A 23472-nucleotide genomic window follows, 5' to 3' on the forward strand; every position below is an offset into this window, starting at 1 on the left:
GCAGTATAAGAAACTCAGTATTTTATTCACACCTCTTGATTCCCTTAGATGTACTTCTAAGGCATCAAAAGAGGCATGTGGTTTGTGCTTGCCTTTTCAGAAAAAGGCATTCAGTATAGTGTGAAAAACGGGTGCTCAACGACAGATACAAGACACTCACAGCCCCAGGCAATGGCCACACCATTAGAGAGAACAAAGAGATGCATCGGGGTTTCCTGGGTGTGGGTTCCTCACCATCGGTCTTTCTGGTACACCTCTGTTTGTACAATCTCATTGGGGTGCTCAGATATGCAGGCCCCATTAATGTCATTAAGCTTGCTGTCTGGAAGATCTTCAGGTTTTGTGCAAAGTTTCAGTGCCCTAGAGATGAAGACGTCCAAGTCAAACTCAGAGTCTTTTTTGCTGTTCACCTCCGTGGGTTCTTTGTGGAGGTGGTGAGGAGAAGATGGCAGGCTCCGTTCTTGAATCTCTGGAAGTGGACTGGGACACTCGAGACCCACCTGCGTGCTCTTCACCCACTGAGCAATCTCCAGGAAGAGGTTGGATGGCTCTTCTTCTAGTGACAGCTCAGCTGTGGGTGCTATGGCTGCTCTTTTCCAGTGGGATAAATCTAAAATCAGCTTGGGTTCTGAGTAGTGATGGGGCTTATTGTCTCTCCACAGCAATTTGTCCAAGTAGGAGGGTGACCCCACTTTGTAATCACATGATTTTCCACAATCGGCGTCAAATACTCGGTCCATGGATGAGTGGGAGAGCTCCAAGAACCTCTCTGAGCTGCTTTGTGAGTATTTCCGTGGATCAACTTGTGCTTCCTCAGCGATGGATTCAGACCCTGCCCGAGGGTCCCGCTGAACATCATTCATGTCATGGTATTTATCATGTCTCCATTCCAGGTCAGAGGAGAGGCTTATGTGATACCTGTAAAAAACATGCTGCTATTAGACACGCAGATGATGGCTTCATTAGAAACAGCACTGCTCAAACAGACATGCACCTTGCTGCTGCTATTTTTGCCTTTTTCTTGCTAATATACTGCTTAACCACAGATCTCTAACTTATTAGTATTAGAGATCTTATCTTTTGTGTGTTAAAACAGGCAGGGGAGATGAGAAGTTTACCAAGAGTTTGAGATGGGACCAGTAGTAGTTATAAAGCCCCAACAACCAACCAACCAGATCCTTCATTTAGGCCTTCAGCATGTTCCCTCCACTTGGTATTAAAACATTATTAACAATATTAATAATGAAACTGACCTTCAGCCCACGGGCAAGTACCCTCAGTGTGAGAGCTCATTGTTTGTTGCCATAGAAGTAAAAAAGATGAGATTGTACATCACAATTTACTCTGACACTGAGATTGTACAGCACCATTTACCCTGACATGGTGGATCAAGACCATCCCTGAAGGGCAACCTTCCAAAGTGATAACTTCTCTCCATTAACTACAATTACCTGACAATACCTATTCTTAAACATGGTTTTCAAAGTGACATTTAATTTACTGGTTCCTAACTGAGCTGCTTTTAAAAGACGTATTATCCCAGTTATTTGGGCTCTATGTCCAAGCAATGAAATAGTCTTCAGGTATCCCACAACAAACAGGTAGAAATCCCTTCCCATCTCTAAAACACTCAGCTTGTGTTGCAAAATTTACGCCACTATAGCAGATGTCCCCAGCTGCATGGCAGGACCTACAGCCCAGGTCACAGCTTCTTGTGTCACACCAAGAAAACCAAGAGATAAAAAGGTGACCAGGTGACCTCCAGCAACTGATTCGCTGCTTTGGAGATTATAATGGAAGGGATTCTGGAGCTGTGGGTACACTGAAGACAGAAATCCTGAGAAAAGCTTCCAGCTTTCCTCTTTACCTAATTTACCTCATTGCCCCCCAGCCTCCACACTGATATGTGTTCACCAGGCAGAGAGATTAATAATAGTGAAGGCAAGGGATTTCTTTAGATTACTTTTTCAGTGCTGGTGAAATACGGTGGATTAAGAAGGTGAGGAGATTTAATTGCTATTCAGAGAGCAACAATGCTGCAGACATCCTCAGCCAGCTCACCCCGCTCAGCTGGAAAGAGCTGTATACGAAAATGAACCTACTTAATTCTTAGCTGCATATGTTGTCCTACCTGCTCTGGCACTGGGACTGGCCTAGTAACTGGGGTAATCATCTAGGGCATGGAAGACCTCAGCTCAAGGCTTTGGTCTGCTCTAAACTTGCTGTACTACTCCCAGCAAACCATTTAAAAGTCATGCAATTAAGAATACTTTAAAAGATTCCAGATCAGTAGCCTCGGAGGCTTATGAACCTTGAAAAGTGATTATATTCTGCTCCAAATCAGGCCCAGTCCCCAAAAGGTACACGAATTACATTATTTTGTAACTGGTATTGTCGTAGAATCCCAGCCTGGTTTATGTTGGAAGGGACATTAAAGCTCCTCCAATTCCAACCCCCTGCCACTGGCAGGGACACCTTCCACTAGAGCAGGTTGCTTCAAGCCCCATCCAACCTGACCTTGAACACTGCCAGGGATCGGGCAGCCACAGCTTCTCTGGGCACCCTGTGCCAGGGACAGAGGACAGAGGGAAGAACCATAGCATCACTTCAACAGATGTAACTGAAATGAAGACAATATAGGCTGTGAATAAAAGCAAGAGCAGAAAGATAGTGACTGGGATGTGCACACTCAACATCTGCTCACTATGGAAATCAGTGATGAACCTCTTGTTTTCTTTAAAGAAAGCATAAAGATGGCATAAAGAAGCAAAAGCAGGTGTCCTTTGTGGGTTTAGAACATGTGTGATTGAACCTAGCCAAGAGCAGGTCAGAAGCTCACCAGTCAAGTTCTGCCTAAGTTATGTAAGCCAATATTTGGCCTGTGGCCCAGCTTTGAGTACCATACCTGTCCCAGTTAGACATCTGGCTCTGTTTGGCTTCCATCAGTAATATATCATCAATCTCATCCTCAATCCGAAATGGATGCTGAGACACTGGTTCATCCTCGGGGCAGGAATACTGACTCATGTAAGGATGCTGCAGGCCCATCTCAGCCGTTAATCGATCCATAGGGTTAAATGTCAGTATTTTCTCCAGAAAATCAATAGCTGTGAAGCAAAGAGAAACAAGCTCACTAATTCCTCAAAAGCAATACCAGATTCCTTTCCAGGATAAGCCTTTTGAATCCCCCATAACAAATCCCTTTGAAGTAAGGAAGGAATTAAAGGTCACATGTTGTGTGCATCTAAAACAGGCACTTCTGTCCTTGCAGCATCCATCTTACCTGCCCCAGGTGTCCTTGGAGTGGAGCAATCCCACATCCTGCAGGTGTCATTTTATCTAGCAAGGCAGGAAAAATGACTGAGAACATCACACCTCCACAGCGCAGCATGTACATGTTATACCCTGTCCTGTGATCCTGGGCCAGAACACTGAGCTCAAGGTCAGAAGACCTTTGCATGGTGTCGGGTTTGATTCCATGCTCTCAGATCAATTTGACAAGCACACTGTGTTTCAGACAACTGATTTCACATCTTGTGCAGCTGAAGTGGGATTAGATTTAAAGTGCAATTTTTAGAAGTCTTTGGCATGACCAACACTATGAAATTATTTTACCCTTTAATATTTAAAGAACTCCGAGTGCCTAAAATTACTTTAGAAAGACTGTGGAGCATGAACTCTTTTTATAATGATGAAGGATGAAGTTAAGTGAAATTGAAATTATTAGAATTACATCTAAATATAGAGGGCTTGTTGCGATTTCTTTGATGATACCTTTTACAGAGCTTATGTGGAAAGATCAAATCCTGTCATTAAAGAGGCTATTCAATTGATTCTTGGTGAATGGAAAAAACCCTTTAGAGTTCAGATAATACAAATAGGAAAATGCCTTTCTTCAACTGCAGCTGTGGATCGTACCTTCAGAAATATCCTCATTAAAGGTGTAAGTGTGAATGGGAGAGTTTCTTCAAGGACAAAAATCGCTCAGCAGAAACACCAGGCCATACCTGTTGCCTCAGTGCTTAAACATTAACCAATATCCAATTGTCTCCCACAAGATTATTTCATTGCTTGGGCTAATTAAGTAGGAAGGACTCAAAAGCTTCATAAGGTCACCGACTATGGGCAAGAAGCATGGAGGAACGATATATTACGATGTATTACGGGTCAGAGAAGAAGGAAAATATCAATGAATTATATAAAGGGCACAGGTGACCTTTCTTCCCACAGTAACGACAGGGAATAAATCCATTCCTGCTTGCTGGAGGCTGACGTGGGTAACCCAGGCCGATGGCTATGATATTGCCAAGCTCTGGTAGCACACATCTTATAACCAGGAATTTACGCCAATGAACATAAGCCAGGCTGGGTCTTGACGTCTTCTCAAAAGCAGGAGGCCAGGTCCACTACCCCGGTTTAAGCCCTGGAAGGAGGTCAGAAGAGCAGATGTGCCCTGATCCACACTACTCAACTCTGGCTGCCACCCTGCAAGCTCTCACTGCCTGCAAAACTGCTCCAGGCAAACGTTCAGATCTGGAAGCCTGTGGTTTGCAGCCCCCTCACAACACCACACCGTTGATTTCTACTTTTTTAAGCTTTAGCCAAAGGAGAAAAGGGGCTGAAGTGGTGCTGGAGCACTGCAGGCTGAGACGTGAGTGATGTCTAAGCCTCAAAGCACTTGGACGCTTCTGCTTGTAGCAACCATCTCACTGAGTTCAGATATTTGTGAAGTAAGTGAATTTATTCTCTTGTATTATGCAATTGCGTTCACGCAAAAAGCACAGCAAGAAAATTAACAGGGCTTGAAAATAACCTCTGGAGTGAAGCCTCAAAGCTCAAGAAAAGGCACAGGAAGGCAGGGATGCACCTTGAAAGAGTCTTGGAATAGTCTTGGAAGACTATTTCACCTTTATTTCTATAAGAGCTATCTGCAAGAAAGCTACTGCATCACCATTGCTGTCCTGCGGCCACATCTTCCCTGGTGGGATGGCAAGCAGGACCCTGGTGGGGACAGCATTGGAGCCATGCACTGTAACCCCCCCAGATATGTGAACCCGGTTCACCAGTGTTAATGCACTCAGCCTTAGAGGAGAATTCCTGTGACCCTCTGGGGAAATAGGTCTGCTGAAGCCAGCAGGCACTACAATACCTTCACTGTCCACTTCGGGGAGCAGCTTACGCAGTGGCTTCCTCACTTCCCAGGTGCTGTTGATGAACGTGGGCATCACTTTGAGCAGCTCCTCTTTGTCCTCCTCATGGATAACTGGAATTGTCTCCAGAATAAGCTGCATCTGTTCCAGCTCGTGACCTCCTAAACAGGCAGAAAACAGCAGAGAGGTAAGACACAGAAGTTAAACTGGGGGTGCATGTGTGTTACCTCCCTGAAATGAGCCATGTCACTGCAATGCTGCATCTCTGGGTGCATCTCTGTACTGATGCTTTCCAGCATCAGCCACCACTATAAATGCAAGGAAAACATCCTCACCACCTTCTCATGAACCAGGTTTCAGTAATATCCCCAGGTCACTTTCCTGGTCGTCTGTTCCTATCCTTCTCCTCCCATGAGAGCTCACCTTTTGGTTCTCCCTCTACACAGCAGCACATGGAGCAACTGCTCAGGTGTGTCTAAGGCAGAGCTTCAGGAGAGATGCCTCCATCTACACACACACACAGGCCATGCAGCCCACAAAGCCCCCATACCTCCTCTCCCATTCACCCTGATGGGACACTAGGGTTACCTCATTTTAAGGGTTTAAGAGTTAACCTAGAGAATTTGCCCCTTATCACCCTGAGGCTGTCAGGTGGAGCAGAAACTGTACCCAAACAAAATCACAGAGGTGGGAGCTATTATCCATTGCTGGGCTCCATCCTGTATGATACAAGGAGATGAATATTTGCTCTAACAACAGCCTCAAAAACGACAACTTCCCCACCTCTAGTCTGCTCTGGGGAGACCTCCCCCTACAGTCCTGGTAAAGCTCTGGGGGAACAACACTCTTTAAATGAATGCAAGTGCAACATTTGGGAGAGCACAAGGCTCTGATTGTGACAGTCCCCACAATTGCTATGAACAATCATGTATTTTTCATCCTTTTCCTTCAGGACATACTTATCCACAGCTATGAGTCAGTGAGAGGAAGAAGCAGCATTGTCAGTGGAGCAAAGCAAACCACCTCACTAATGAACGTTAATCCCATTCTTTGATGCACTATTGGATGTGACTAACAGCTCAGTGGCTGATTTCCAGCCTTCTATGTGTACAGAGAAGCAGCCTGGCAGAAATACCGAGTCACACTATTGATTTTGTGTCTGCCAGAAACACTGGTTATAAATATTCTGTCATTAGAGGCAGGACAATCCATTAAGACAGCAAGCTGGATGGCGTGGACAAACCAATGTGGGTTTTTGGGCCACCAAGACCCTGCTGTCCAAGCTGTGGATTTCAGGTGGCTTCACTGGCAAGCAGCAACCGAATGATCCGCAGCAAGAGAAGTGAACCTCATTTATGGCACAGCACTTCTAACTGGTCTGCAGGGAGGGTGGAGAGCACAACCTATAGCAGCTGGTGTGGACCATCACTGGCTTCACACCCTCAGGCGATTCTTTACCTGTGGAGGTCCCTGGCATCTTGCAGGGGCTGCCCTCCCCAGCCCAGAGCTCCCTCTGGGTCTGCAGGAGGTGTCCAGACTCACATCCATACAGCTGACCCCAAACACATCCAAATGTCAAGGTTGGGAAAGGGTCTCCATCCATCATGGGCTCATCACTCCAACAAGTTTTGGTTCAATGCAGTTGTGTGCATCCCAAACAGCAGAGCTCCAAGCCAGGACATGTCGATGAACTTAGACAACACCAAAGCAAGACCAACATATTTTGAGCAACCTGCTCTAGTGGAAGGTGTCCCTGCCCATGGCAGGGAGTTGGAATTGGATGAGATTCAAGGTCCCTTTCAAACCAAACCACGCTGGGATTCTATGACATTAGCAGAGCTGGTCACCACACATCCACCTAGAACAAAACCTCAGAAGACAGAGCAGTAGAAAAGGCAAAAAAGACAGAGGGACACGCTCCCAAAAAGTCAATGCTGGGCAAATTAATTAACTTTCCTATAGAATAACTAATTTAAGTCATTTAGAGGTTCACAGCATGGCTCCAGAAGAAACTAAAAACAACCATCAAGAAACAAACACTTTGTTGGTCAGGCTAATTCCCAAACTGTGATCAGAATCACAGGGTATTGAAAACCCCAAAGGCTTCACGGCTGTTCTCCTCTCAGTGCAGCTCCTGCCACTGCTCACTGAAGGTACATGGCAGCCAAAAAGCAGTGTTTAGTCACACAGAGAAGCTGCTAATGCAGCGCTGGAAGCCTTGAATTATGGCTCTCAGGAATCCAATTCTCCACCATTATCCTCTTATTTATGTAATTCCTAGGGACCTTCTGGAGGCATTAATTCCTGAGAAGAAAAACACAAACTACAGACAGAATAAACGTAATGTGCTGTCATTACCCGAGGAGAGAACAAGGAGCTCTGCATCACGTCTTGGAAAAGGGAACCCTTCTCTGGGCTTGCAGCCAAATCCTGGCTAAGCACCCAAGCCCTGCTAACGAATTATCTAGGAGCAAGCACTGATCCCATGGGAAATGCCACCACATCACGTCCTATCTCATGGTCCCAGCCTCTAGGCCCCACTGGCAAACCCCACAGACATCCGCAAGGACAGGCAGCTTTTCTTTTTCTCCCCGTTTTCTCTGGCCTGCACTGGCGATGCTTTCAAAAGCACTTCGGCAGCAGACGGTGGAAAAGTCACTAGAGGGAGCTGTAGCTGCTCAGCTGTGGATGCTGTTCCCTATTCTCCTTGCAGCTCGGGATGGGGGAGCTCTCCAAAGAGCCGGATTTTATCTGCTGGAGACAGGCTACGCTCCGTGAGCTTCGGATCAGTCACATTTCTTGTGGTCTCCTGGGTCTCCGCCAAACTCGAAGCTGCTCCTGCCACCGCACCACACAGAGAAGAAGCTATGGAGAGGGGCAAGGAGCCGGAGTCCCTCTTTGCTGGTTGTTCATTAACGTGTAGGAGAATGAAAGCAGTGAGTGAAAGCTAGTAACTGATCACCTTAACTGTGTTGCTTAAAAGCAGCCCAGACAGACTACCGAGTTAATTACATTGACTTATGCCAAGCGCTCGATTTAAGTTGTGCCACTGACGCATACTCAGAAAACAATTTATCCAGCAAAAGGCAATTACTGGAGGTTTGCAACTTTCTGGGAACTACATCGCTGTTCTTTCCCACGGGGTGTTGCTGGAACTCAGAAGTCTCATCCTGCAGTGATGGGGGCTGTAACTGGCCTTGGGCAAACTCATTCTCCCAAGCAAAGAGGAGAAAAGCAAAAGGAAAGATGAACCTGTGCTGTCCTATGAGTGTTTGCCAGTTTTAGTTGCTCTGAGTGGCTGGGGTTTATTCCCCTCCTCTTTGGACACCACAAAATGAAAGCTGGTACATGGCATGGGACACCACCATGAGCACCATACCCACTGCCAGGCTCCCACCCCAGCTCTTCTTTACTTACTGGTGTAGGAGGAGGCCAGGAAAACAGGGCACAGGGCCAGGACCTTCCCATCACAACTCTATGGACTATTTTTAAAGCAACCCAAAAGGAATATATATTTTGAGCTCCGGTTTTGATCCCCACCCATTAACTCAGTATCCTGCCATCATCTGGGGTCTTATTATGGATGATCATCTGGGGGCTTATTAAAATGGATGACCCGGGGAATTACAGACCAGTCAGTCTCACCTCCGTGCCTGGCAAAATCTTGGAGCAGGTTCTCCTGCAAGGCATGCTAAGGCACATGGAAAACAACAAGGTGCTTGGTGACAGCCAGCATGGCTTCACTAAGGGGAAATCCTGCCTGACCAATTTGGTGGCCTTCTTTGATGGGGCTACGAAACTGATGGACAGGGGCAGAGCAGTTGATGTCATCTACCTGGACTTGTGCAAAGCCTTTGACACTGTCCCACACGACATCCTTGTCTCTAAATTGGAGAGACATCAATTTGATGGGTGGACCACTCGGTGGATAAAGAACTGGCTGGATGGCCGCACACAAAGAGTTGTGGTCAATGGCTCCATGTCCAGCTGGAGACCAGTAACGAGTGGTGTCCCTCAGGGATCAGTGTTGGGACCGGTCTTGTTCAACATCTTTGTCGGTGACATGGACAGTGGGATTGAGTGCGCCCTCAGCAAGTTTGCCGATGACACCAAGCTGTGTGGTTCGGTTGATACGCTGGAGGGAAGGAATGCCATCCAGAGGGACATTGACACGCTTGTGAGGTGGGCTTATGCTAACCTTATGAAGTTTAACCATGCCAAGTGCAAGGTCCTACACCTGGGTCAGAGTAATCCCAGGCACAGCTACAGGTTGGGCAAAGAACAGATTCAGAGCAGCCCTGCAGAGAAGGACTTGGGGGTGTTGGTCGATGAGAAAATGAACATCCAACCCTGACTATTCTATGATTCTATGATTCTATAAGCCGGCAGTGTGTGCTCGCAGCTCAGAAAGCCAGCCGTATCCCCAGCCGTATCCTGGGCTGCATCAAAAGGAGTGTGACCAGCAGATCGAAGGAAGTGATCCTGCCCCTCTACTCTGCTCTCGTGAGACCTCACTTGGAGTATTGTGTGCAGTTCTGGTATCCTCAACATAAAAAAGACATGGAACTGTTGGAACAAGTCCAGAGGAGGCCACGAGGATGATCAGGGGACTGGAGCACCTCCTGTATGAAGAGAGGCTGAGAAAGTTGGGGCTGTTCAGCCTGGAGAAGAGAAGGCTGTGTGGAGACCTCAGAGCAGCCTTCCAGTATCTGAAGGGGGTCTACAAGGATGCTGGGGGGGGACTATTCATCAGGGACTGTAGTGACAGGACAAGGGGTAACGGGTTCAAACTTAAACACAGGAAGTCTAGACTGGATATAAGGAAGAAATTCTTTACTGAGAGGGTGCTGAGGCACTGGAATGGGTTGCCCAGGGAGGTTGTGAATGCTCCATCCTTGGCGGTGTTCAAGGCCAGCTTGGATGAGGCCTTGGGTGGCATGGTTTAGTATGAGATGTCCCTGCCCGTTGCAAGGGGGTTGAAACTAGATGATCTTAAGGTCCTTTCCAACCCAAACCATTCTATGATTCTATAAGGGACTGCACAGGGCTGGAAAGCAGAGAAGCAGAGATGCTCGGAGCATGTGTCTGGCTGAGCCCAACCTGTGACCTGCGAAATCCCATCTCCTGATCTCTGACCTGCTGTGGATTCTCAGGAACCAAACTGCAAAGTAGGTTCCCATATGGCTGCTCTGGGGCACCTCACCTGGGCAGCCAGGACATGACTGATGTGACCTGTACCCACGTGTAACACCAGCACAAGCACTTCAGCTGTCCTCCAGATACTTCTTGTATTGGAAAAATAAATATTTCGAAAGTCAGTTAATCTCATCTAATGCAGACAGCTAATAGAGGACAGATGAATCACATTCTGGAGCTGCCTTTGCCTCTGCCTTGACCATGAAGGGAGCTTTAAGGACCAGTGTGTAGGTTGCAGGTATTTAGTGTCAGCTAATGTAAATTCTACCCCAGGGTCTACAAACAGCAAAAACACCAAGCTGAGGCAGGGGTCAAGCATGGCTTGAAATGCCAGGATAAAGATGAATGCTTGGCTGCTATGGTGGGGATGGCCAGAGAAGGACCTAGACAAGCCAGTCTTGTTTTGCTCTTTGACACAGGCAATGAGTACAGGAGAACAGAAATAGATTTGAGTCCAAAAGGATTTCCCTGGGGCTCCAGCTACATCTAGTTTAGTATGAGGTAGTGCACTGCTCTACTCTGGTTCAACTCCTGCAGGACCAGGACCATCTGTGCTGGGGTTTGCTTCTGCTGCTCTGGTTTACCTGGAGATAGTTTGGATCCAGTGCTCTGGACTGGCAGAGCTGAGGTGCCTGATGATGCCTGCAAAGGCATCGTCCAGTTTGCTCCAAGCCAAAAAGCGCAGAGACTCTTCCACATTGTAAACCATGGCTTGGCAAGGGGAGGCCCCTGGCAGAGCTGTCCCTGGAGCTCACCTATGTGTAGTGTCTCCCAGCACCTGCACAGACAAGTAGCACATGGAGACATCCCCTGTTCTGGAATACATCCTTAGGAGGCACTAGGAGCAGCCAGGTCTGATTGAGTAATTTTCATAACTGAAGTCCCTGGACTTGAAAATTCTGGGGAGGGGGGACCAAGGACACAAGGAAGGAAGGAAAATGAGGCAGTTTTAATGACCTCTTCCAAATGATGCCGACTGCTTCATTTTCAGCTTTCACAAAAGAAATATGGAAGCTGGAGCATGGAGGGAGCAATGGAGCAGCTGCAATCAAGCACCAGCTGTGGAGCTCTGCAGCACAGTGAAATATTTGTGAAGAAAATGTCCTTCTCCATTATTAATGGGCCTAATTATTTATTTACACAACTCTGTGAGCAGCTGCTCACAGAACGCATTAGACCTTGTCATTCACAGCACTAACGGGCGATGGAGAGACAGGCAAGAAAGAGCGCTGCTGCAGACCCTGGGCATGGGAGCGGTGTGGTCAGCAAGCAGAGAGTGGCTGCTTAATCCCCAAACACATCCCCACGTCCAGCCTGGGCAGCACAGCTTTGCTCCTGACAGCAGCACTTGCATTAAATCAAGATTTGCTTCTCAAGAACATGAGCTTCAAATGCTTCACCGATAATTATGCTCTCCTTGCCAGTGCTGCCTTTGTCTTCTTTTCTTTGCACTGCACCTTTACAACTCCAATACCTGCTTACAGGGAAATCCTGAAAATGGCTGCAAATGGGTAGTGGCATTAAAATGTCTTCCCTCAAAGAAAAGAGATACCTTGAGGACACCAATCACAATTCAAATCCATGGCTTAGAGTACAAACCTCTTGGGACAGGCTCACATTATCTCCCGTCCTGTATTCTACCCTATATTACTTTTTTATCATCCTCCATCCCAACAAATGCTCCTATTTTCTGCTGAAAACCCAGAAACAGAAGAAAGTCTGATTGTCTCGTCAGAATTGCTCATTGTTTGGGTTCTACTTTTGGCAGCAGACCATCCCTGCCCGACAGGGCTCAGCACAGCAGCACTGTCAACCCCAGCCAGCCTCAGATACCCCACCGGCTGGTGGCTTTCCTCTGGGGCCATCATACCAATACCAACAGGTGTCCTTGCCAGGCAAGCACAAGAAAACTGAGTGAAAATCAACTCTTTTCCATCCCAGGGGCCTGCCTGTATTGAGGAAGTCTGTCCCAATCAAAGGATCCTCTAATAGAGGCTGTGCAAGTGATGCTTTTTCTGGACACAACGCCATGTAAACAACTGTAGGATCCCTGTAGTGATGCTACAAGTATTGCCTTAGCTGGAAGGAGAGGGGAATTACCTCTACCGTGCTAGAAAGGCTTAGAACTGGGTAGCAGGGATAGAGGGATAAGACAAAAATGAATTAACAGGGAGGCAGAAACCTACCAGCAAAGAGCATCCTTCCCGTCAGCATCTCTGCAAGGATGCAGCCAGCTGCCCACATGTCGATGGCTTTGGTATAGTTGTTTGGCGAGAGGAGGAGCCGGGGGGAGCGGTACCATTTTGTCACTAAGCCTTCAGAAAGGTAACCCTGGAATAGCAGAGACAGAGATGTCAGGAGCCTTGCAGCAACCATGCTGACACCATGGCCACACCATCACATCGTGCAGAGAAACCTGGTCACTGCACTTGTGCCGCACCTAAGGCAGGCTGCGGTTGTGTATCTTGCAGGAAGCAAGACATGAGACATACACCACAGGAAACAAGAGATGCTTCACTCCTCCAGGAGACAAAGCACTTCCAGCTCCCCTAAAACTTGTTTTCTGTTTGTCACCATGGGATTGAAGCAACTTCGGCAAAGAACAGATGGCTTGAATAGCACAGATTTGCAGATTGTACCTGCAAAAGTTATTTCAGGTCACTGTTAAGAGGACTTAGATGTATTATATAAATCCCAGTTTCGTCACTGGAGGCATTTTGGAAGTTAAGCATGTTATTTCAGTACTTTGCTTGGTCCCAGCGGTAACCCAGCAGCGTGTGAAGGAAGCCCTTCCCAGCTCAGTACCACAAGCACAGTGCTTAGACTTCCAAATGTCACCAGTTTGCAAACTTTTGCTGATTCCATCTCTAGTTAATCCCACATCTACAGTCCCTCCATAGCTACCTAAACCACTGGTAACAGCAAGCTTACATATCGTTGAATTCCCATGGATCCAACTCCAAGCACTGATGCTAAAAATTGATTTTATAAGGGCAGGAGCTCCCAGGGGAGCCCACGCAAGAGGAGGCACGCATGGGTAAGTCCAGCAAGCACCAGGGGACACACAAGACCAGAGCAGAGGTGGCCGAAAGGACTTCCAAGTGGGCAGCACCCAGAGGATGTGCTCAGCAGGATCTGGTCTCTCACAGAAGCCAGGCTTCCTTGGGATGCTGCCATGGCGAACCTCAGTTGGGTTTGGGACACATGATGTGAACTGCAGATGAGCCTGTTCAGCAACTTAAAATAGGGGAGACGTGGGACCTTGGATAAGGAGGAAAACGAGGGAGTGGGCAGAGAAATGGATTTAGGAACATCATTACTGTGTGGAAGGAAAGCCTTCTGGATGAACAGATGTCTTAAAGCATCGCCGAACGGGTAACAGCCCCACAAGGGCTCTTAGCCAAGACTTTTGAAAGTAAGACACCATGGGATAAGTGGGAAAGCCCTTTTGAGGATTAGCTAGCTGATGCAGAGCAAGGAAACCCTGCCATTTCTGCACCAAGCCTGAGTGTTGCCTAATACATCACCTCCCTCCCTCACTGCCCAGCTCCTGCAGACCCAGCATTGCAGCCGTGTGGCATGGAGCAGGTCGTCTCCTCTGTCCTACTTTGCTTACAGTAGGATGTTTTGCTGGGATGCCTGAACTGCTTTTAAAGGAGATGCCCTCAGCAGCACCCCATGGGACAAAGAACAAGCGCTGTCACCTCCTGGACCTCAGCCTTCCTGTTCCTGAGTTCACCCAGGAGATTCAAGACAAGTGCCAAGCGCTCAGCAGCTCCTGCTGGAATCAAGGGGATGTGTTCAATCCTGCAAATAACACTGGCACCATGAGGGATGTCCCGTCGCCCCCTGCTTCGCCCACCAGCCAAGCTCCGGATGCGTGCTGCGGATGGGCATGAATAGTTATTTCATCAGGATAATACCAGAATATTCCTAAGTGCCATTTTCTACATTAAATATAATACTTTAACAGAACGAAATAGATTGAAATGCACTTGTAGAAGTAGAAAAGACAAACTAAAATTAAATTATAAATTTAAATTGCATTTAAATGCCATGAAGCACTTGGAGAGTATCTAAACGCAATGACAGCATGAATACAGTTCACATAAAAACTCAGTTAAAAACTCCATCCTAGCTGATTTAATTCACAAACTGTTTTCAGTTGTGATACAACTGTGGATGCAGTTATGCCATGTAACATCTCCTAGCACGTTACAGGATGCATCTCTCAACCTAAACACAAGAGCAGTGCACCATCACAAACACTACAAGGTTCATAACACTCCTCTTCCCCCAATGCAGGTTTTTGCTCCCATTTCCAAATGCACAAGTCATCAAGTTTTTAATCATAAAGGGTTTACTTTTAAAAGAACATTTTAATTTTGGTCTTCTTGAGATAAATTGTAATGAAGACTGATGAGCTGAGAAGTTTCATTTAATGTCATTACATTTTTGTTAATGCTGCTGAATCAGAACCAGCATAAAAGCCCCCAGGCATTAACTGATCAGACCGCCACTCTTCAGCTACTGCAATTATTCCCAACAATGCTGATGCTTCTTGGAAAATCCTAAGAAAATGAATTTTGGGGATAATGATCCCAGGCAATTCATAGCAGTAGCAAATTCTTCCCTTTCGCAGAAAAGGAATGCCACTCTCCTTACAGATTTAACACTTGGTTCATACATTTCTCTGACAAGATGGATTTGAGTTCTGGGGGGCATGTACAGCATGCAAAATGTATGAGGAATATACTGCAAATATCTATATGTTAGAATAAGCCAAACCTGTTTTCTCCCAGGCATCTCTCATGTATTGCAGAAAATTCCCTGCAAAAACTCACCCAATATTGTGGACACATCAACCCCTCCCCTGTCATGTGAGGTTACTGGTGGTAATTAATTAGCAGCACTTCTCATTGTGCTTCCCTCTTCTGTCACCCATCACTATGTCTTTGACTGCCGTTCCCTGTTTTCCGCTACTGAATAACCCAAACACTGGGTCACCCACCACTAAGCCAAGGAAGGACCCATGGAGAGGCGCAGCTACATGAACCAGACTGATGCATCAATCCCTCCTTGCTTCCCATGGCATTCTGCTGCTGTGCTCTGGGTTATCCCTCCTCTTTCCCAGGAGGAAAATAGTGGGAAGGGATGATGGGAGGTTTGAAGATCAAGACTTTACTGACCTGGCCTGAGGTCTTCCAGTGGGAGCAGCTGGGGTTGCTGCCACAGCATTCCAGTCCTGGGTGGCTTATACAGCCCTAACGCCTATGTCTGCTCTGCCTCTATGGTGGCTAAAAATATGAGCTATGTGTTTACTTTTATAAAATATACAGAATAAGTTGCTGTCCTGGAGGACGTAACTACAGTCCTGTGGGCTATCAAGTCCTCAGGGGAAATACCACCACAGCTGTGGCAACCGAGATCATGCAGTCACTGGCACAGCCACAGGATGCTTGGGTAAGGATTCACCTAAACCTGGGTTAGGTATAGGCTTGGCTCTTACCCATGGTGCCAAGACTTACACGAGGACAGGAGCCATGCCAGGATGCAGGGCCTGAGCACTTCCAGTCATCACCTACACAGGGCATGGGCTTTAGCGCAAGAATTTATGTGTATTCAACCAGACAGACAGACCAAGAACAGGAGCATGCTAATTAGTTCCAATTAAGATGGAACATACTTCTTCATGACAATATTCTGTGGATTCAGCACAGCCCTTTCTGAACTGAAGAACTCCCGGAGTCTCTTTAAAACCCAATATAACGGAGTCAATTTGAAAACAGAAGTAGCTTCAAGTCCAAGGTTTGCTCTCAAGCCCTCCCACGCTACTTTGGGGTGGTTTTTTTGCAGTTTTCAAGTACCATTTTCCTGCTTCTCCTCTGCTCCTATAGCATGTGCGGGCATGCTCAGCAATCTATAAAGGTGATGAATTCACTACAGGTAGGATAAACATCAAGTCGCATTCAACAGCACCAACGAGAAACTGAAAAGCAAAATAAAAATGAATGTTTCTTTCTAATCTCTACACAACACAGATTTTGTGTGTCACTTGTAGCACCAGAAGGAAAAACTATTTCAGGTGCGTACTGCTGCATCCCAGCATTGCACTGGTCATGGCACGCTGGACCACCTGCATCCCAAGAGCACCATGGGAAGCTGGCACAGCATGGGAGTACATGGGGAGCACAGCAAGATCCCCCAGTGCTCCGAAACAACCATCATCCAAGGTCATAGCTCCTCCTTGGAGCTGGAAGCCTGCTTGAGGTGGACACCAAAATCCAGGATCCCACCTCCTGCAGACCAGGCAGCCCCCAACGCTGTAGCCCAAAGCTTCTCCTGAGAGTATTTCACACCAAAATCCATCTTTCTGCACTCAAAAAGCCTCAGAAGTGCAGACCAGGCACCCACAAACTGTAAATCCAGCAGGATTCAGGCACAGCCTCTGTATTCACACCTCCATCCACAGCAGCAGGCAAGGCTTCTGAAGCTGCACCAGGAGCTGGGTCAATTCCTGCTGCAGATGGCTGCAGTGCCAAGGTATGGGGACTCAAAATAGCAACAACCCCAAGCTTTTGGAATGATCCTGGTGCAGCAGCGGGCTGCTGCCTCTGCACAGCATGGTTCTTAACCTTATCTTTAAAAAGGCAGGTAGGGCAGATCTAGGAGGAGCTGAGAAAGAAGCTGGATTTGCAGGAACATTGTTCCATAATAAAATAATAAAACTGGCATTGCGCACGGTTCCAGCAACGTGACGTGTGTTCTCATGGTTTTGGGATTGCAGAGCACATTTATTTCAGGACTACACACTGTTTCATGCTTCATCAGAGGACAGAGAAGGAGAACAATCGAGCTGGGGTCACAGCAGGGAGGCTCGGTGCTGCCTGCACAGGGCCACGGGCAGCTGCCTGAGGGCTGGACATGAAGTGTGGTCCTCTCCAGGGCGAGTACAGACCAATATTCACATCCTTCTCTCTTCTGGAGACCTCTGCGTGATGCCCCACCTGGGAATTCCGTTGTTTTACTGGATGAACTGGAAGCTATTAAGTTTGCAATGACCAGCAAGTACAAAACAAAGGGAGGACTTCAAAGGTTTCAAGATGTTCTGGAAACTATTTACCACGAGATCGCCCCCTAAAAGTGCTGCTGCACCCTCCTTAGCATGGAATTTCTGCCAATTAATTCTGTAATTAATGTTGCCATTAAAGGCAAAAGGAGAGAGGCAGGCCCAAGCAGATGCCCCCAAGCGCTTTGAGGAACCAGGCAGCACCTCCATATCCCCACAAGAGGTAATATGACTATTTTGTACAACGTGGGCAGGCTCAGGAGTGTCCCACTTCACTGTCCTGTCACTTGAGTAAAGAGATCTAGCAAGTCTTTGTATCCCCATATAATAACAGGCGTTTCTGCTGTCTTCTCCAGCCATCTCTCACCAGCACTGGGCACCATGCCACATGGGATGTACGGCCAGGGCCGTCAGCCCTCCAAAATTATTCTGAAGTCTAGACATTCATTGATATTTATCCCAATTCTTAATTCTTCACTTTGCTACCTCCCTGCTTTCCCATCTCTCCTGCCTACCATGAGCTGAGGATGCTCAAGGGAGGAGAACACCTCACATTTACACCCCTTTCCCTCCCACATTTGGGGCAGATCACATATGGATATTTATTAGGCATAAGAGCGGGGGTGGCTGGCTGGCTGGATGGGCAGCTAAGCACAGCCAGGCAGTCTCTGAAGAAATGCAAGACAGAGGGAGCATTGCAGAGCACTCCCATGGTGAAGGTGAGATGCTTCCTTCAGCAAGGAGGTGGTTAATGACAACGGAAACGCTCAGCTTTGCCTGCTTTTGCACATGAATAAGGACCCTGTGGAGGCTGAATCTGCCTCTTACCTTCATCTCCAACACTACTCTGCTCACCATTTGGGCACCAAGTCACATGGCAAAGCATTCAGATCACAAACAGCAGGGACTGAGGAAAAAGGGATTAACATGGAGATGTTCTACAGTGATAAACAGCAGGATTAGTAACTCCCAGGTAAGAAGAAGGAAGAGAAAGGAGCCTGTATGGCTGGATGGCGACAGCATCAGATAAGAGACAGGATGGCAGAGACACAGAGACATACAGGATCATCTCCTGCTAGACCTGATATTTGGCGCCCTAAAAAGTTATGCTTGCAAGTACACGAGCACCCAGGTTGCTTAGAAACGTGTTTATGTGGTACAGGGCTAAAATTTAAGCTGACAGGTCTAAGCAGCCTGTGAAGGTGCAGACCCAGATCTGGATGTGACCTTGGCAGCCTGAAATTCATCTTGTTATGGGGAAGTTTGAAAACAACAGATGCACATGTGCTGCTCTTAACGCGTGAAGAAAGGGATTTGAGCAGCAAACACCAGCCAAATGTTGGGAGAAACACAGGTGAAGCCGCTCTGCTTCAAAGCTGGTGCAGGCCAGCACCCTCCAGTGGTCCAGGGCATCTCCCAGAGCTGAAGAGCTCCCCCTTTCCCACCAAATCATCCCCAGTAAACGGCTGCCTGCTGCAAGCCATGTAAACAAGGCACATTGCCAAGTAAGGGCTATTATTTAAGTGGTATACGTATTTCTAAACTGCGTTCAAAACTCTGCTTGGTTTGGGACTTGAGAAGCATCGGGGCAGAAAAGCTGTGACCTTTTAAACAAATAACAATACACAGCCTGTGATTTTTTGGTTTTAGCAGAAGCCAGACACCAGTCCAAGCACATTCCACATAGAAAACATCCTAAAGGAAAAAAATCCAAGTGCTTAAGACAACCCCTCCTCACCACAAAGGCTTGAAAGAAGACATTATGCTAGAGTTATGCACTGCCTTCAGAGGTTTGGATCTGATGGGTCTTTACAGTAATTAATTACCCAGGGAGAAGGATTTCACATGCTTTTGGCCAGCTCTGCATTAGCACTTGCTGTGCTACCAAATTAGCACCGGCATTAGCACCAAAACTGGGCTGTGAGGATCTCTGTTATGCTCAATGCCGGCTGGCAGTGGTGTGGAGGCTCAGCAGCTTCAGACAGGTCCAGTGATGCTCTGGTCCTTCCCCTCTCGCTGATGCATTCTGTGAAAGCACAGACCAAGGAGCTTATAAATCTGTATGAGCCCCTCAGGAAGGTGGAGGTTGAAAAAGAAATATAGAAAGGAATTGATTTTTATGAGTCATCTGAGAAGAGATGGAGATCAAAGGCGCGAATGACCCAAGCCCTCTTGTCAGACCTTTGCAGAGGCCATCACCTGACGGCAAACACAGTCCTCCCCATCATCAGAATTTACAGGTAACTGACATAATTTGTGGTGCTGGGTGCTCACTGCTGCTGCTATTTTCAGCTCTGCTCTGGAGTGCTACCCAGCCCTCCCTGCACAGTGGGGATCTGCAGGTTTGTTTGCAGTGATGCTCCAGTGGGAGGAATCAGAGGATGCTCATGCAATGGCATCTTGCTAAGTTACATCCCACCACAGAGCCACAGCCCTTGACAGATCTTTCCCACTGCACTGGCTGTTATTAAGGTAACACAGAATTGCTTAGAAATAACAATAGTTCTGCAGCACAGACAGATGACTCTTACCCTGATCCTTGTGTCTGACAAGATGATGCTCCTTAAATCAATGACTTTCTGACTCATGAAGCACTGCCTTGTTTGCAGGGTTTTTTTCTCCAGGAGTTTCCCTCCTTTGGGAAAAGCCTCTGAATGCATTTGACTTTAAAAAACAGAAACCACACACTTAAGAAGTCAGAAGCCTCTTCCTTAGCTGGGTAATAAATAACCAGTGAAGAAGGGAGCATGGAGCCAGAAGCAGTGACAAAGACCCTGCTCTCAATCCTGATGTCCCTTGCAACCTTCTTCATTTTCCCTAGGCTCTGTTTCAACCCAAACCCCAGATTTAAAATCAGATCAGGGCTCAGCTTCAGGATCACAAGATAGTCTTTCCACCATCCTTTTCCCTCACCAATTTCTTGCCTACCCACACAAAGCAAGTGTCCAAATGAGAGGCATGCTGGGGAGGTAAATGCAAAGTGCATTTAAACCTTAGCACAGGCACAACAGTGGGTCTTTGGGGACACCAGTCTCATCCACACAAAGATCTAGCTTAAGAAAATAGATGTTACCTATTTCACAATACCAAATAGCAACTTCAACCAGATACCAGCTGCACCTGCAGCATCACATCTGCTGGCACAGACCATTTCCCTTCTCCCAGCAGCACGTGGATCCACGACCTGATGAAGTATCCACTGCACTTCTCCGGTGCTCAAATGCTCCAGCCTGGGCAGCAACCCGCATTAAACATCTGCAGCTCCCTTCAAAACCCATTAGCATCTGTGTGTTAAAGAGACTTGTGACCCGTTTTCCTCACCTCCCTTCCTCCCACACTGCCTGCCCGTTGTCAGCACAGCCACTGCTCCCACCTTGAGCTGCTCCAACAGTGAAGCCACCATGAGGTGGTCCCAGCTCCAACCTCACTTTCTGGAAGGTAAAGGAGAGCCAGGGGACATCCTGGTAGGTGTGGGACGGCAGGTCCCTGCCCAGCCCTCTGTCCTAAGAGAGGGCAACACATCCAGGGCTACCCCACCGGGTGGTTTCACTGCAGGAGACTGCCACACTGGATTGGATTTGTTAGAGGAAGAGTGCAGTTCCTTTAACACCTGCATGTTTGCCTGAGTATGGAACTGAGCATGGTGCTGTGTCCAGCTCTGGGGCAGCAGCACAAGAGGGACGTGGAGCTGTTGGAGCGAGGCCAGAGGAGGCCATGGAGATGCTGCGAGGGCTGGAGCAGCTCTGCTCTGGAGCCAGGCTGAGAGAGCTGGGCTGGGGCAGCCTGGAGAAGAGAAGGCTCCTGAAGGGGAGACCTGAGAGCAGCTCCAGTGCCTAAAGGGGCTGCAGGAAACCTGGAGAGGGGCTTTGGACAAGGGCCTGTAGGGCCAGGCCAAGGGGAATGGCTTGAACCTGCCAGAGGGGAGACTGAGATGAGCTCTTAGGCAGAAGCTCTTCCCTGTGAGGGTGCTGAGGCGCTGGCCCAGGGTGCGCAGAGAAGCTGTGGCTGCCCCATCCCTGGCAGTGTTCAAGGCCAGGTTGGACACAGGGGCTTGGAGCAAGCTGCTCTAGTGGAAGGTGTCCCTGCCGGTGGCAGGGGTTGGAACTAGATGAGCTTTAAGGTCCCTTCCAACACAAACCAGTCTGGGATTCTGATTCTATAACGCCTCCTGTGTCAGCCAGCAGCTCATTGAACAATCTGGCACTGCCTACCTTGTGCGAGTAATGCTGATCCACGATCCTGGCCAGCCCGAAGTCTCCGATCTTCAGCACCAGGTCCTCTGTGCTAATGAAAATATTGGCCGGCTTGAGGTCGCGGTGGAGGACGTTGGCCGAGTGGATGTACTTGAGTCCCCGCAGCAGCTGGTACATGAATAGCTTGGCATGCTCCTCGGCGAGCTTCCCCTGCTCCAGCAGGCGCGCAAGGTCTGTCTCCATGTACTCCTGGACGATGTATACCATGTTGAACTTGAAGAAATCCCCGCGCAGGCAGGCACCCTTGGGGCCCAGCACCTCGTACACCTTCACAATGTTGTCATGGTCCAGGCGGCGGATGATCTTGATCTCGCGGAAGGCGTGCTTCATGCTGCGTGCGTCGCCAATGGTGATCTTCTTCACTGCCACTTTGCGGCAGCTCTTGCTGTCGAGGGCTGACAGCACCAGCCCATTGGCCCCAAAGCCTAAGGGCCGGAAATTAATGAAGCGACAGCCCAGGTCATATCCATACATGCTGGCGATGCAGTCGCACTTCTCTGCCATCGTGGGATCCGTCCTCTTGCAGCTCTTTCTCCTTCACTTGAAAAGCTGGGAGAGTCAGAGGGCTTCCAGATCACAAATGTGGTTTGAAATCAAGCGCCTCATTATTACTTACAGATGCTTGGAGGGATCTTGCTCTGAGCCCATCGCTTCAAGATGACACGCGGACGCAGTGAAAGTAGATGCGAGCACACACAGACACAAACAAAATGTTTTAAACTGGGTAGAAGAGACTTTGAAGCAGCAAAACAGAAAGTTTATCTTTCTTGAGACTAAAGAAACCAGCACTGCTACATTTTCCAGCCACTTTCTTGATTTCCTTCTCTGATGTCCCCAAGATGATGCCAAAGCACAGGGCTGGCAGCGCAGCCAGATGCCTGGCCCCACATTCCCAGTGTCTCAGTGCTAGAGCGGCCAGGCAGCCCCGCCATGGGGCAGAGCCCAGAGCAGCCCCACGGCCCCTCCGCTGCCCCAAACCCTCCCTTCCCACAAGTTTTGACAGTGTTTTCCCCACCAGTGAAGTGCATCCAGGCACTGGCCGGGGTCCCCAGTGGTCAGCAAAGCTTCACCCTTCTCATCGCTCCCTTTTTGGTATAGGCAGAACTCATCTTCCCCATCAGCTGATAGAAATCTCAATGGCAGCAAACGTTTTGCAGACCAAAACTCACTTTATCGGCTGCATTCAGCACAGCAGGCTTCCATGTCTGCAGTTCCAACACCTTCCCCTTCTATGTCTTTTGTGGGTGAAGCCAAGTGTCATCAGATCTTCACAGCTTGATGGTATTCCCTGTGCTGCACAGCCTGGTTATCCCTCCACGGGTCTCAGCCCCACTCCTGGAAGAAAAGAGGACATGGATTCATTTGACACCAGCACTTCCTAGTAATGGCTTGCTGAAGGTGTGAGCAAAACCATGACCTTTCAGAGGCTCATTAGTTATCCCCTCCAGAAGCACACACAATTACCAGCATGTTACAGATGGTTAATTCTTCCTTTTCGATTGGTAATTCGCAGAAAACTCTAGCTCTTCCTTTCCCCTTTGCTGTTCAGTTTTCATTTTAATCTGTCTGAAACTGTTATGGAGTGACACGCTCAGGCTGCACAGGGTGCTGTGTCTCCGACTGCCCATTTAAACCCCATCACAAAGACAACAGCAGCCCATGAGGCTACAAACCCTGGGAGCAGAGAGGACCACAGGGGTTTTCGGCTTATAGCAACCAAAACTGGTGTGGAAAAGTGGCAGTGCCACCCTGTGTGGTTTTGCAAAGAGCCCTAAAGACTGGCTGTGAGGGTGGGACACCCCCT

General features: G+C 48.1%; 1 protein-coding gene across 2 annotated transcripts; it reads right to left on the reverse strand.

Annotated features, from left to right (window-relative positions):
• Positions 1 to 230: 230 nt before the first annotated feature.
• On the reverse strand, positions 231 to 22172 carry MAPK4 (mitogen-activated protein kinase 4; the record flags this gene model as incomplete). 2 transcript variants are annotated; one of them, XM_080637997.1, is made up of 5 exons in its annotated part: positions 231 to 918; positions 2906 to 3107; positions 5156 to 5311; positions 12533 to 12677; positions 21627 to 22172. In XM_080637997.1, the coding sequence occupies 5 exons, from the start codon at positions 22170 to 22172 to the stop codon at positions 231 to 233; spliced, it is 1737 nt and encodes a 578-aa protein (XP_080494123.1). The 2 variants fall into 2 exon arrangements, with proteins under 2 accessions (XP_080494123.1, XP_080494122.1); XM_080637996.1 differs by having other exon boundaries at positions 5150 to 5311.
• Between the last annotated feature and the right edge of the window lie 1300 nt (positions 22173 to 23472).

Source organism: Psittacula echo (assembly GCF_963264785.1).
Source record: "Psittacula echo genome assembly, chromosome: Z".
Lineage (NCBI taxonomy): Eukaryota > Metazoa > Chordata > Aves > Psittaciformes > Psittacidae > Psittacula > Psittacula echo.